The 14,306-nt window shown below is 42.3% G+C and overlaps 3 protein-coding genes across 3 annotated transcripts; 2 read left to right on the forward strand and 1 right to left on the reverse strand.

Moving 5' to 3' along the window:
- Nucleotides 1–383: 383 nt before the first annotated feature.
- Nucleotides 384–14,191, reverse strand: nol6 (nucleolar protein 6 (RNA-associated)). The gene is made up of 26 exons (XM_023401538.2): nt 14,052–14,191; nt 13,516–13,728; nt 13,248–13,364; nt 12,941–13,120; nt 12,625–12,793; nt 12,328–12,456; nt 12,026–12,189; nt 11,791–11,911; nt 11,577–11,635; nt 11,353–11,454; nt 11,109–11,224; nt 10,744–10,921; nt 10,445–10,567; nt 9,957–10,105; nt 6,700–6,775; nt 6,220–6,360; nt 5,906–6,023; nt 5,435–5,589; nt 5,096–5,259; nt 4,622–4,774; nt 4,404–4,501; nt 4,118–4,242; nt 2,193–2,282; nt 1,895–2,095; nt 1,012–1,113; nt 384–830 (listed from the first exon to the last, which is right to left on the reverse strand). Exons 1-26 carry the CDS (start codon nt 14,088–14,090, stop codon nt 681–683), a joined length of 3,432 nt encoding a protein of 1,143 aa, XP_023257306.1. The 5' UTR covers nt 14,091–14,191; the 3' UTR covers nt 384–680.
- LOC147819404 (cocaine- and amphetamine-regulated transcript protein-like) lies at nt 3,259–4,016 on the forward strand. Its single transcript, XM_087172738.1, has 3 exons — nt 3,259–3,432; nt 3,607–3,690; nt 3,845–4,016. Exons 1-3 carry the CDS (start codon nt 3,283–3,285, stop codon nt 3,950–3,952), a joined length of 342 nt encoding a protein of 113 aa, XP_087028864.1. The 5' UTR covers nt 3,259–3,282; the 3' UTR covers nt 3,953–4,016.
- LOC111651566 (E3 SUMO-protein ligase ZBED1-like) lies at nt 6,752–9,963 on the forward strand. The gene is made up of 2 exons (XM_023401539.2): nt 6,752–8,504; nt 8,657–9,963. The coding sequence occupies exons 1-2, from the start codon at nt 7,005–7,007 to the stop codon at nt 9,203–9,205; spliced, it is 2,049 nt and encodes a 682-aa protein (XP_023257307.1). The 5' UTR covers nt 6,752–7,004; the 3' UTR covers nt 9,206–9,963.
- Nucleotides 14,192–14,306: the final 115 nt, after the last annotated feature.

The following is a 14,306-nucleotide window of genomic DNA, read 5'->3' on the forward strand; positions in this document are numbered from 1 at the left end:
CTTTTTGCGTTTGTGCTTTGGAATTAGTCTTATACCGAATGTTGCACAGGCTGCATTACATAGCTGCATCGATGGCCATGGTTCAGAACAGTTTTTAGTGTCTAACCATCAGTTTCAAGATACATTCAAATTGCTTGTTTTGTCCAAGCCACCAATCTAACTAAAGATATTCCATTTACTACATCAGAAAACACAGAAAAGCAGCAATTCATCACATTTGAGTAGCTGGAGTCTCTTTGAAAAATTACTTAAATGATTGATTATTAAAATTGCTGATTGGTTTCTTTGATAAGTGGACCAACAGAAAACTAATAATTTAAGCTCTACTGTAACAAACAAACACATGCTGATTTGTAAATGTACATTAACAATGACAGATACACTTATTGGTAGGCAGTCAAATCAAAAGATTAGATATGCATTTATTGGACATGATACAGCTTCACCGAAACAAACATGGCTGGTCCTCAACATCAACAGTATTAACACATATTATTTGTTAACAAGATGTCCAAAATTCATTCATGTTTTCCTTTTTTAATAAGTCGGGCAGAAACAAAATAAATGTATCAATAAACAATCACTAGTGAAAATATCAAATACTAAAATTAATGTATCTGGTCAAAGTGATGTGTGTATATGTGTGTGTGTGTTTTTGTGTGTATACACATCTGAGTAGTCTAAAATGACCATTTTTCCGTCCTGGCTTCCACTGATTTGACTAAGCCCTCTCCCATGACCCGGAAGTCCTCCAGTATCGCTTCAACATTGGGAACAGTTTTTACGTCCTCCCCAGTCACCTCCACGCTCCGAGCGGACACCTGTGACGTCTGCGATGTGTGATGAAGGAAAACATTTTTTTTTAACATAAGGTCGGTGTGATAGATGGTGACATGAGAATGGGCAGGATTAAGGTGACACATAATACAATGCTGATGACAAAGCAAGCTGTTAGCAAAAGGGTTTTCTCTTATATGGATGCTTCTGGGACATGAGTGACTTATCTTTTACCTTAAAAGGCATTGAGATGAAGGCCTTTGGTTTCCATAAAACTGCAATCACTGTTCCACCATAGGGATCACAGAAGAAGAGGGCAAAGTCTCCAAACGCATCCTAAAAAAGAAATCAGGGGAAGTGATGTAGAAGTTCAGGTCACAGGATGACAGACTTTTGTCAAAAAACAAAGCAGATTAATTACTAAGTAGATTATTATTATTATTTTTTTTTTTTTAAAAACATGGCAGCATCCGAAAACCTTATCAGTTAGATACTTAAATTTACTTCCTCTGCAAGCCGTTACATTTAACAACTTCTGTTTGATAAGCTCAGTCTAAGCTCATGGATTGACTATTGTGACCCATCATTACTGGCTAGGTGTAAATTTATTCAAATAATGCATACAATGTATTGGCTGCTCCTTTCATGGCATTCATGAGAGATTCAGAGAAAGAACAGGAAGAGAGACGCAGCGAGAAAGACAGAGGGAGAAAGATGAAGAGAAAGACAGAGGTCCTACATTCTTGCCAAGTTTGCTGAATAACAACTCAAGACTCTTGCCGAGAAACATCCTTAAACATATGAGTCATGTGCATGAGAGTGTATGGAGAAGGTGATTAACATTAAGAAAAAGTTAACTGCTGAAATAGGAAAGTTCAAGAAAATCTCCATTAACAGAGTTCACGCTTGGATGTTGTGATTCTGTGAACAATGCAAGCACAGAATAGTTTCACTGGGTATTGCGCTTTTCTGCAATTCCTTTTTTTTGTATTACCAGTAACAACCCAACTGTGACTAAACCCTGCTTCACATTTTCTCCTCAAATCCTGTGTCAACAAGTTGTTAATAAAACCACGCCTTCCTAACATGAAGTGCATCGCTGACAGATTAGACTCACTCTGAGCTCCATCAGGTAGAAGGACACCGGGTTGTAGTCGATGACAGGCAGGGCCCCTCCAGACTTGGCCACACCACCAGTCATGACGCCCCTGCTGAAGTTAAGGGCGGGAGGGTCTACTGCTTGGCCGAGAAGGGGAACCTGCTTGGGGTTCAGGTGGATCAACACATCGTAGGCATCCAGAGGAGGGCGCATGACCACCTACACAAACACAGACGCGTGTATCACAATGCTGATATGTTCGCTCAGACAGTAGATCATTTACGATGAAGTGGAGTGGTGAGAACCTGTTACCAACCCTGACATCTTGTATCTGGCCCGCGTCCATCAGCTGATGTTCCAGTACTTTAAGACTCTCTGCAGCCACCATCACCACACGCTGCAGCATCTGAACACATAACCAAAAGCAGCCTTGGACATTCTGAAGTGTCATATAATATAGAGACCATCGTTGTGGTTGTACAGCCACACTAGCAATGGAATACAATTTCACAGAACACATGAAAATTTGACCCAACAATTGCAGATGCGAAAAGGCAATAGAAATATAAATAACATTATATAGAGAATTATATAGAGTATTGTTTCAACTGGTATGATGAAAGCACACCCTTTTACATTAGTGCAAAAAGTCACTTAGATATACAGCTGGATCAAAACACAGGTAATATGAGGTAACACAGTGGGGTCCAAAAGTCTGAGATAACTTGAGGGAAAAGTGGTTGTAAAATCCCTGCCCTCTTCTTACTGAATGACAAGCACATTTATTTCAGCATTTTAATCTAATGATGGATACTCTTGCCCCCAAGTACGATAGTTGGTTTGTATTTTGACAACTATTACACAAAGGGGCCAAATTACAACCCATGTTCACTCATAAGGATAATGTATTTTCATTCAAACTAACTTGAATTAATTATATGTGCATCGCTAATTAACATTTCTGTGGCCATGGTCATGGTAGGCATTTTGTATATTCAGAAAGAAGCTCCAATATTCATTCAGATTCACTCCATCACAGTCTGCTCTCTAGTGGTCATTCGGAGGAATTGAGACTACGCACCAGAATAATTCACTCTCCTCATCTGTTCCTATTTGTTTTGAAACACATTTTCAGTTTTGGAAGTATGTGAATGTGGGCATGTTAATTCTACAAGAAATTGATATATGCAATCTGGGCTACAAGATAAAGTAAAATGGAAATATTCCTGAACATTGTAATTAGGCATGGTGAATTAAGCCAATGATGACATCACAGAGGACAAAGTTCCTGCTCTCCGCCACCGTTATAAAAAGAGGATGCTGGGAGAGGCTCAGTATAAGTGTTGGGCTTGTAGGGGGTGTAAGGTGGGCGAGCGCAGGAAGCTTATCTGGGTCAGTGACGCACCATGGGAAGCTGGTGTGTGCACCTTTTCTGTACATTACTGTGTGCTGCTGGACTCTTTTATTACAGCCATGGTCAGATCCAAACAGAGGAATACAAAACAAAACATTTACCTTATTTTTCTACGACAGAGGACGGCAATGAAAAGCAACTGGTGAGCTATTCCTGATGGTCTCCAAAAACATAAGGATTGCTTTCAAAGAGTTCGCTTAGAAGGCCGTCGGTCTTTTCAGATGGAAATTCTTCCGAATTTTGTTTGTTATTTCATAGTCTGGTGATATTTTTAATTTTTAAAAAAAAATGTTTTAAATAATTTCTGCATTTCCAGATCAATGATTTACATGAGGTTCTGGAAAGACTTCAGAACAATCAATTTCCAGCTCTGAGAAAAAAGCATGGCTATCTGCCTTTGGTATGTAATGCAATAAATCTGTCCATCTGTAAATTATCTCAATATCTTTTCAGAACAATAAATTCATTCTCTTACCAGGTACATTTACTGTTCACTTATGAACAGTAAATCATTATCAATATCTTATTTAAATACAGTTTGAAATCTTTTTCAGTGTGATCCAGGAGACCTGTGTGCACTAAGGAAAGGCTCCAGAATTGGGAAACTATGCGACTGCTCTCTGCCAAGAACATGTAACTCTTTTCTACACCGTTGTTTGTGATATTCTTTGTAAAGAAGCTTGTGACCTATTTGATGTCAAGATTCCCTTTTATCTTTTTCTATGTACTGACCTATTGTAATGTTTAATATTTTTTTTTGGAATTGTGCTAATCTATTAAATGTGTAGCAGTGTGAGTTGTGCATTTGTATTTGTGAATCCACTGACCTGTACACTAGGTGCTCGCTTGGTCCACATAGATGCCTTTTTGTCTTTAGGCGTAGCTATAAACATGACAGGCAGAGACTCCCTGGAGGCCATGAAGTCATTCTTGATTTCTGTGTAATCGGCAGCTACACGTGACAGAGAGGAGAACAACAATTAAACTCGGATTTGAAACAGCAATGCATACAAGCAGGATGTTAAAGTATGTCGGGTGTGTAGATAGAAGGAGGTCAGGAGGGCTTTGTTTGTGTGACACAGAGGGAAAAGGCGAGCGCGTGAGAGTGCTTGCCTGTGAGCTGGTTGTTGAGGTTGACTACCAGTGGGTTGTTCCTCCAGTCAAAGGAGGAGAGCAGATGAAGGAAGCGAAGGAAGCCCACCTGAGGAGATCTGAGGAATACAGAAAATTCACTCACATGACCTACTGAAGGAACAAAGGGATGTGAACAAGATGTATATTCAAAAATGGCTCTGATGAGGTGGACAGATTATTAAAAAAGTGTTACTTACCCAGGAGGAGTGAAGGGTGCAGGCTGCAGGAAAACCGACGCCACCAGCAGGTCTGCCGTATCCTCTGAAATGTCGTCGCTGAAGAGCTGAGCCCCCAGCCAGCGTTTGACCAGGCGACACACTGCCCCAAAACATGGGTGCTCCTGCTGAAGCCTACCAACAACAAGATGACATGTATAAGATGGAGCAAAAAAAAAAAAAAAAAAAAAAAAAAGGAGGAAATGGTGCATGTAGGTCAAACAAAAATAATAAAGAAACAGAGAACAGACACAAAATAAGGTGACACAAAGGAAGAAAAGTAGGTCAAACAGTTAAGAAAGTGAAAACATAATCAGAAAAAAAACCAACTGTATTTAATAGTTATAACAGCAACGTGTAGGGTTGAAAATACAGAGCGAACCACTAGGAAATCTACAACCCTGCTTTCTCACACAAACACACACATACTACTTTGTGTTGCTGTTTTAATTTTACCCATGTAATGTGCTGGTAAGTAGAGGCTTGTGAATGGTGGCCATCTCCAGAGCTTGAGCCTCCTCATTGTCCCTTACAACCAGCAGGCCCTCTGCATTCACACTCTCCCTCAGCACCTGAGGCTCCCGATGATATGCCACCTGGATGCGGAACACCAAGCCATCCTGGATACATAAGCATAAGGAGAAAAGACAGTATAAATAAACAGAATACTGTGAAGTGCAATGACAAAAATGGATGTTCTACAAACTTATAATTTAAAAAACCTGTTTTACATTGCCATAACATAGTAAAGTTCAAGTTCACAGACATGTGTGGGACATGTACACAAAATAATACCTTCCAGACATCTAGGTGTGTGGGGCAGGGCCTGCACGTATAATTATGGTGCTTCTTGAGCAACTCTCCCACACGGATGTGGAAGGCAGTTCGGATGTGGCGTATGGCGAGGCGGTCGTGAGGCCACTTTCCACTCCCCTCCATGTGACAGATCACTGCAAGAACAAGGGTTACTGATACATTGGTATATACATTTGTATAGCTAAATGCCTGTGGTTAAGTGGCTGTAACTTTCCATCTTTGGACTCAGTTATTCTGTAATTTTGCCTGTTGTCATCCCAGATAGTGGAAAAAATTACAGGGAACACACATGTAGCCACCCGGGGAACAGACAAATCAAGTGATGTTACAGTATGTTTCAGTGAGAATGAAAATTCATATATGTGCAGAAATTACTTACATATAGTTTTCAAAACATTAAATTAGAATTAACAGCTTTTTAATTAGTTGGTTTGTGGAGGAAACACTAACCTGTGATGGGGGTGATATAAGCAGGGCATGGTTTTCCTTCCTTTGGCACCAATGATCTGGACGTTTTATCTCTTTCAAAAAAGGAATAGTCCAGCTTCAGTGGCATAGGGGGAAAGACCTTCAAGGCACAACTTAAATGTTAGAGCAGTCACAAAACCAAACTCAAAACTTACAGTTGCAATACAGCTATCAATACCAGCTGCATTGAAGTGGGTTTTAAAACTATGCAAAATTACCAGTACTACGTACAAGCTTACTAGTACTAACCATTACACTAATGAGAGCAGTTCCCTGTTTAGAACAAAACGCTTTACCTGTGTGTATCTGAGTGCAGGGTGGGCTCCTTGTACTGCTGTGATGGTGAGAGGCAGACCTTCCAGCCTCCACAGTTTTCTACTCAGGTCATCGTAAGACTGAACCACCAGTAAACTCTCCTCCTCTCCAGTACTAGACATCTGAAACGCATAACACACATTAAACACATGGTGTACAAATACATTATTAAAGAGTGTATTTATTTAGCAATGAAACGGCAACATTGATATGCCCTATGGTGGTTTAAACCATTTACACACCAACTTAATATACATTCATCAATAATCAAAGGTATATTCCCACAGCAATACAAACACCCCCACAACATTTCAGATAAAAACATTTAACAAACATTGCAGGGTTTCCATACAAGAATATATACCAACAAATACATTCTATTTGTTTTCAATGAAACTCATCGACATTATTTTGAATTTGATGCATGGATATATGATTATTAAAAATAAGCAACGATTTACCTCACTTCCCGTCTTGATGACGTCATCCACCATCGCCCCCACGTACCGCATACAGGATTCGGGGATATCTGCATGTCTGATGTATAATAAGTATATTATCTTAAAATTAAAACGAGGCTTCAACACAATCATACCTACACTCACATCACTATTATTTTCTGTCAGGGCATATGCTGAAGTGAAACGGGTCACAACTTCGTCTTTTTATTACCCAAAATACCCATTCTTGCGATGACAGTCAGCGCTAGCATTAGCTAACTTGCTAACGTAAAAAACACTCGGCTCAGACATTAGCTGCACAAGACATGAAGCGTACGGGGAGAAGACGGAGCTCTGTGTGGGACTGCTTTGAACAAGTGGGGAACTTCGTCCGCTGCACGAAATGCGACGCTACGCTGAAGTACTGCGGCGGAGCCACCAGCTCCATGATGAACCACATGAGCAGGCACCATCCGTCCACGGCGCCGCTAGACGAAGACGAGAAACCGGTGATTTGTACAGTTCAGTGCATCGAGGAGGAGAGTGCCGCTAACTCGGACATCATGCAGGTTGCCATCATGTCACCAAACGTGAACATGACCACCAACCCCCCTGAGCGTGACTATGGAGAGAGGAAGCGCCTGAAGCGGAGCTCTGTGTGGGACATTTTCATCAAAGTGGACGACGAGGTTCACTGCACCATGTGCGACACGAAACTGAAGTACAGGAGCAGCACCACCAGCATGATGTACCACATCAAAAACAAGCACCCAGACACAATGCCTAATGACGGTGTGTCGCTGGCAACACACGCAGAGGTGACTGAACTCATCTCCAGAATGATAGAGAAGGACATGCTTCCCATCAGCGTGGTTAATGGGGATGGTTTTCGTGAGCTACTTGCATACACAGTGCATAATTATAAAATGCCATCGGCTGGTGATATCACACGCCTTATTGAAGGCCACGTCCATGAGAAGGTGGAGGAGCTTGTAGTGCAGCTTGGTAGAGTGGAGAAAGTGGCTCTCACTGCTGACTTCTGGACAGCCCTGCCATTTCAAAAGTACATTACTGTGTCCTGCTCGTTCATAACAGAAGACTGGCAGGGGAGGTCAGCTGTGCTGCAGACACACAAGCTATCGTCAGACAGCCACACTAGTACTGACAGCATCACAGAGAGGCTGCTCAACACTGTGCAGACCTGGGGTATTGCTGGGAAAGTGACTGCATGTGTTCATAACAACACACAAGACATCTTGTCAGTCCACGCGTGTGCCCGTGTTACCTGGAACTATGCCACTTGCTTTGCCACTACATTGCAGCTGGCAGTCAGTGATGGGCTGAGCGAGGATCTGGTCCGCATCATTGTTGCTGCCGGGAAACTAGTCAGGCACTTCAGTCACAACTTGCTGGCAAGTGAGGCCTTGGAGCACAAGCAGGTTCAGATGTGCCTGCCACAGCACAAGCTTATCCAGTCGAGCAAAGCTAGATGGGACACTATCTGCGATATGTTTGAACGGTTACTTGAGCAACGGTGGGCCATTAAAGCCGTGCTCTCTGATCGCACAATCACCAACAGACAAGAAGCCCAGACCCTTGAGATTGAAGATGACTGCTGGCAAATAATTGAGAATTTCACACCTGTGCTGGCAACTCTGAAATGGGCAACGACAGTCATATCTGCTGAAACAGAGGTGTCCATTTCAAACATCTACCCAATCACGTTCAGCCTCATTCAGACTCACCTTGTGCCAAAAGAGAATGATGTTGAACAGGTCTCTGAGTTCAAGCTGAAAGTTCAGACGTCACTTAGAAATCACATGGAGGTAGGCATAAACTAATGCCAAATATCATTTTGTGCTTCAAGTAAAATATATTTGGCTATAATATTAGTAGAATAAGTGCTGACAAAAATGAACAATCTTCATCCTCTTTATATAAATTCCTTATTACTGTTATTTCATTTTAATGTTCGCAGGTTGACTCCAATGACCTAGCCTCCAAACCAGCTCTGATTGCCTCAATGCTGGACCCTCGTCACAAACATCTCAGCTTCCTGACGCCAACAGGGAGACTGGCTGCAAAGGTTAAACTGCATGAACTGGTTTCAAAGTTAGATGTGATAACTACTACAGTGGGCGCAAAGGATGAACAGCACGAGACCCTGGTCACACCTGATATTAGCCAGGTGGCTATGCCCTCACAATTGAGAAGTGACACCAAAAACACCATGATGTTGCTCCTGGGAGACAACTACAGCTCCTCCTATGCCACAGACTCTGAGGCTCAGGTAGATTACTACTTGAGAGACATTGCTCCCTCATTGGACATAAACCCTCTTGATTGGTGGAGGGTAAATGGACCAAGATTCCCCAAACTGGCCACTCTGGCGAGACACTATTTGTGTGTACCTGGTGTATCACTTCCATCTTTACTGTCAGAGGCTGGGCAAGCATTTGCAACAATGCGTACAAGACTGAGCCCAGAGCATGTTGACATGATGATCTTTGTAAACAGAAATGTGTAACTTAAAACAACCCTACATGATTAAGATCTACACTGACTTCTGATACAAATAATAGAATAAGGTTACTGTAGGGCAGTGGGGAGCAAGAAAGGGTGGGTGTAAGAAGTCAGGGAGGATGTGGAAGATGGCAGGGCAATAACGACAGCAGGTACTTTCCCACTATTAATAGGTTATATCTGCTGGTGCCAATAATGCTATGAACTGAAATTCTTTCTGTCAACAAAAAGTTAGAGATTCCTCCCTCAACAGTTGCCGTCAGCTGAGCTGCGGTCAAATACCTAACTGTTCTTAGTTAACACCTCACTCACAACATATCGTTTGACTTGATGACTGACATTCCTGGTTTAAAACAGTGGGCAGTGAGCCAGTGATAACAGCAATATCTGGGTAAACACGTAGCGACTACAATTCCTTGGCATTCAATATCGAACATCAGGCATACCATGGAGGCTGCTAACAGTGTATAAAAACTGCAGTCATTCATACACTTCATTTACCTTGACACAGTATTAGGTTTTGTACACTGTAGTTACAAACACATATTTTGAGTAGATTTCTTTACAGTAGTCTACAAATCAGGATAAAAACCGAAAGAAAAGTCTCTGTTTTGTTGCCATAATAGCAGACTGAATATTTGTATTATCAGTACAGCTAGAAACTCACTGATCAAACTAACAACTGTGTAATCACCAGTATTAATGTGCTGTCTTGTTGTGTCTCTCAGTGTGTTGTGCCAAGATAAAATACATACAGCTGTAGCAGGTGTGTGATGATCTGTTTGGGGACCAGACGTTTTTGGCACATGCTCTCTCCATCCCACAGGACAGCTTCAGTGATGGCACCGTCCTGGAAGCGGCGCAGCTCGGAGCGAGAACCCCACAGCTGACGAAACTCAGCTGCCTAGCACAGGAACAACGCAGGTGTTAATAATGAATCATTGCACAAGCATGGTAACAAAATAAACAACACACCAATAAGTCTGCAAAAATGCAAATGACAGCCATATAAGAAACAGATTACTACAATAGTATTACGTTCTTTTAAATATTTATAACCATACAAGTAGTCAAAAATGCAGACTACACTGAGTAGTTCTTTCTCAATATGAGGAAAAAATACATTAAGCCTACCTGAGGTATAAAAATCTATAATTCATCACAAATCAGTTTGACCTACAAAACATTGTTTCACCTGCACATGTGATTGAGACACATACACAGAAAAGACAGACAGACTTACCTTGGGGCTGTCTGCAGGTGGGCCTCTTTCCAGGACAGAGGCTGCTAGCTCCGGCTTTAAGAGCAAACCGAAGGAGAGAGGACTTTGAGCTTTGTGCTTTGGGGCTTCACTGTCCACGGACCACTGTGATGAAACAAAAATGAAGTATGTTCAACAAATTCAGCGATGTAAACATCGTCGATCCAGACTTTGTTAAAAGGAGCTCAGACTGAAAAAAACAAAAATCAGTGTGCACATTCTGCCAGTTGAGTAAACAAGGCATGGGTATCTGTAGCCCCTGAATGTCAATGTTTCCCCACCTCAGGGTCTGGAGAGAGGGAATGGGTGAGGAGGTGAATCCTTTGGCCCAGTCCTTGCTGAAGCAGTGACAGAAGAAAAGGCAGTGCAGTGTGGACATAATTCCCACTGTGGTCCATCAGCTCACTGAGGAGATTCAGTTTCTTACAGCTGGACTGAAGCTTTACCAGCTCACATAATCTGAGTGGGAAATGAAAAGCAGAAAAGACAAGATGAGGAATTGAAGTTAAAGAGGATGTGAAAAGAGTTCTGCTCCGAAAGAAAAATAACTCAGGTTTTGTTCCAAAAACGAAGCTGCTTATGTAGTACACAAGATGTACTGGTTGTGAATAGTTTTGGTTGCATTAGTTAATAATCAGAGTCATACTGGAATACGTGGTCACTTGTCCTTATCATGGGTTTGGGGGTCATGAGGAGGCTGTGGAACCCATCCACTGTAGGGTTGTCCCAGAACTGCATCGACACAGACGCCTCATGCTGGAGCTGAGAACCAATTTGAAAATGGTCAATACCCTCTGCTGTATCTCACCAAGGAAAAATAATTATCTTTGAACACACACACACACACACACACACACACACACACACACATTCATTTTCACAGTATTTACCTGTTTGTAGGTGCAAGCTGTCATGTCAGCACACATGTTGAGATGTCCTGAGGGGTCAACAAACACCACCTGGAAAGCATTGTGGAACTCTGCAACAGATGGCTGCAAGGAAAAGCAAAAAAATAAAGGCCATTAGGACAACAATGGTTAATTTAGGAAGTAAACAAAAGTGTGAGTAAACTACATTCCCAGGTTTATGGTTTTAAATGAGCTAGACCACTCACAGCTGTAGAGTCTGGATCTTTGGCTAGGCTGATCCCATTCATTGTTAGGTCTGTAGATGCTGAGGGTCACACAGAAAGGTGCGTAAGTTGCAAGACATTCAAAACAGTGATGAAAGTTAATGAAAGTACAACCACTGTATATCATATTGTGTGTCATATTATCTTTCATTACAAAAATAAAAACAGTGGTTTAGTGCAATTAAAATGTTCTTACCCAGGAAGTTCAAGCTGTTTCGAAGCAGCTGATAGGCTGTCATGGTGTTACTGATTCTGTGAGTGGTCAGCAAATAGGCCAACAGCATTGAAGCCAGGAAACCATTAAAACAACCAGTGCCCTGTAAGACAATGAGAGAACAATACAGGAGAGGTGAGATAAACAGTGTCAAAAATGTAAAAAGAAGAATATAAGCTCTGTGCAACAAGTAAAAGAGCCACTGTTAGCTTCCTACCTGGTCGAGCTCTCTTTGACGAAGCCAGACTTTGAGCAAAGCAGCCCCATCAGCAAAAGCCGAGCACTGGGAGCTGACAGCAGAGAGAAACTGGAGGTGAGCCCTGGGCAGTAAATCCCCCAGAACAGAGCTATTATAATGTGGAGTGGGAGGTTCGCTGCTCTCTGTAACAAACAAATGAAATTGGTCTTGATGAAAGTGATATTTGGTCCTGGATATACTTATGATTGTTGTCTGAGAAAAAGTGATCAAAAGCTGAACAGAAAATGTGAAACGGATAATATCTGAAGAACAAGCCTCACCAGACTGTGAGGTCTGCAATCCAGTGTACCACTCTGTCCGGATATTATTCCTCTGGGGGTGGAAACGGCTGGGCTTGAAGAACCCAGGAGGTGGACACACATGAACATGCACGGTGAAGCTGGAAGTGTCTTGATGGGACACCACAACACATCTTGTGTCACAATCATAACCCACTAAATACATACTGTTCAATATTCACATGCAAAGAAAATGAATTGCTGCTAAAAATCCATACAATGAAAACTAAATACAATGCTCTTGAAGGGTTAGTGTGCTGAGATGAAAAGTTAAAATACCTGGAGGGGTCAGCAGTAGAAGGGGGCGGAGTCGATTCCCATGGAGACAGGAATAGCGCATGGTTCCAATATCAGAGGAGGATGTAAGATACTGGGCCAAGCCTGCCAGGTAGAGAGCTCTTTTTCTTGGATACCTCTGGTTCACAACATCCTTTGGGTGGAGGACATCCTAATGACAGAAAGATGAGCAGACATACAACGCCAGTGTCACTTAGAGTCTAATGTCTATAATGTCTAATTGCATTGCTCTCCAGGATTCAAGCGACACATTTAAAATAAAAAAATGAAGAAAAAAAAAAAGAGGCAGGTGACTTACAGCTGGGATCGTGACAGCCAGGTCTACCATGATGCGTGGTTTAGTGCAGGTGCCCAGGGGGTAGCTGCCAATCAGATCAACAGAAGCAGGAGGTGCCATGTGGAACTTGCCTTTTGTCGTTTTGGGCACCAGGAGGAAAGGGATCTTAACTGCACTAGACAGCCATGAAAGGTCGCTTACCTGAGCAAAGAGATATTGAGTAAATAAATGTGATTACAGGTGTGTGTTTATGAATTTGTGGAGATCCGAATGAAAGGAATGGAGCCAGTCACAAAGCTTTTTTTCTCACAGTAACATTGCTACAAACCTCCACTTCTGGTGAATCTGGCACAGCCTGGAGCAGCTTGGTGATGGTCTGAATGAAGGAATCTATTTGCTGTTTCCTATGCTCACTCAGGGCGACCTCTTTCAGCAACTCTTCCATCTGTTATTGGTGACAGATCGCAGACAAGCTTATTGTTTACATGGGAAAACAAGCTTGAATTAAGACATAACCCCTATTAGTTTTCCTTCTCTTCTCATGTCTTCGATGATGATTCTCTCTTATGTGCATCTCTGTAAGTCGGAGGACTCACCTGCATTTTGAGCAGGCTGCAGTGAAACAGGCTTTCGGCCTCTTTCAGCTGGTTTAGCTCCTCTACAGTGGGAGGTCTGTACAGATCATTCCGAGACAGCTTCACGGGGCGACAGACCAGCTCTCCCTCTCCAGCTTCGTCAGGTTTGCTCCTCTTGGTTTTCATGGGAGCCTCACCTTCCTCCTCCTCATGAGATGAGTCTGAGGCAACCATCTGCGAAACAACAACAACATAGCATGCTTGAGTCAACTTTAAACATGTGGCCCTATATAAGGACTCAGAATAAGGGTATGAAAACTGGGGTAACTACCTACTGTTTTTTGTGAGCGTAAACCCTGGCGTTTGTCACATGGGTATTACCGTTTTGTAAATTCCGTCTCTACTAATGCTGTATGTAATTAACGAGACATTATTGCAAAATTGCAGGCAAAGCATGTAAGCAACAGCCCGTGTTCCAGTTAGTAAACCCGTCCCGTGTGTTAAGCAGTAGTTAAACACCAGTCAGTTAAAACCATGATAAATGTCGCGAGTCTTACCTCTGCTGGGTCCTCTGCGACTGTCTGTTTCTTCTTCATGTCTGATCTGCTTTTAAACTGATGATAAATCCGATATCTTGAAAGTTTTTATCACTACTGCTTTCGCTTCATCGCGCTCTCACATGTGCATAGGGTCAGTGAAACGTGCTATCAAGCAAAATAATTCCCAGATTGGCCTAGAGGCGACGGAGGCGACTGGTAATTGGCTCACTGCTCGTCGTGCGTCACGTCGGCTTCAGCAAGGTGGGTTGCACG

The sequence above is a fragment of the Seriola lalandi genome, unplaced genomic scaffold (genome assembly GCF_002814215.2).
Source record: "Seriola lalandi dorsalis isolate HSWRI2012SDOR001 ecotype SW California unplaced genomic scaffold, Sedor1 jcf7180002053690, whole genome shotgun sequence".
Lineage (NCBI taxonomy): Eukaryota > Metazoa > Chordata > Actinopteri > Carangiformes > Carangidae > Seriola > Seriola lalandi.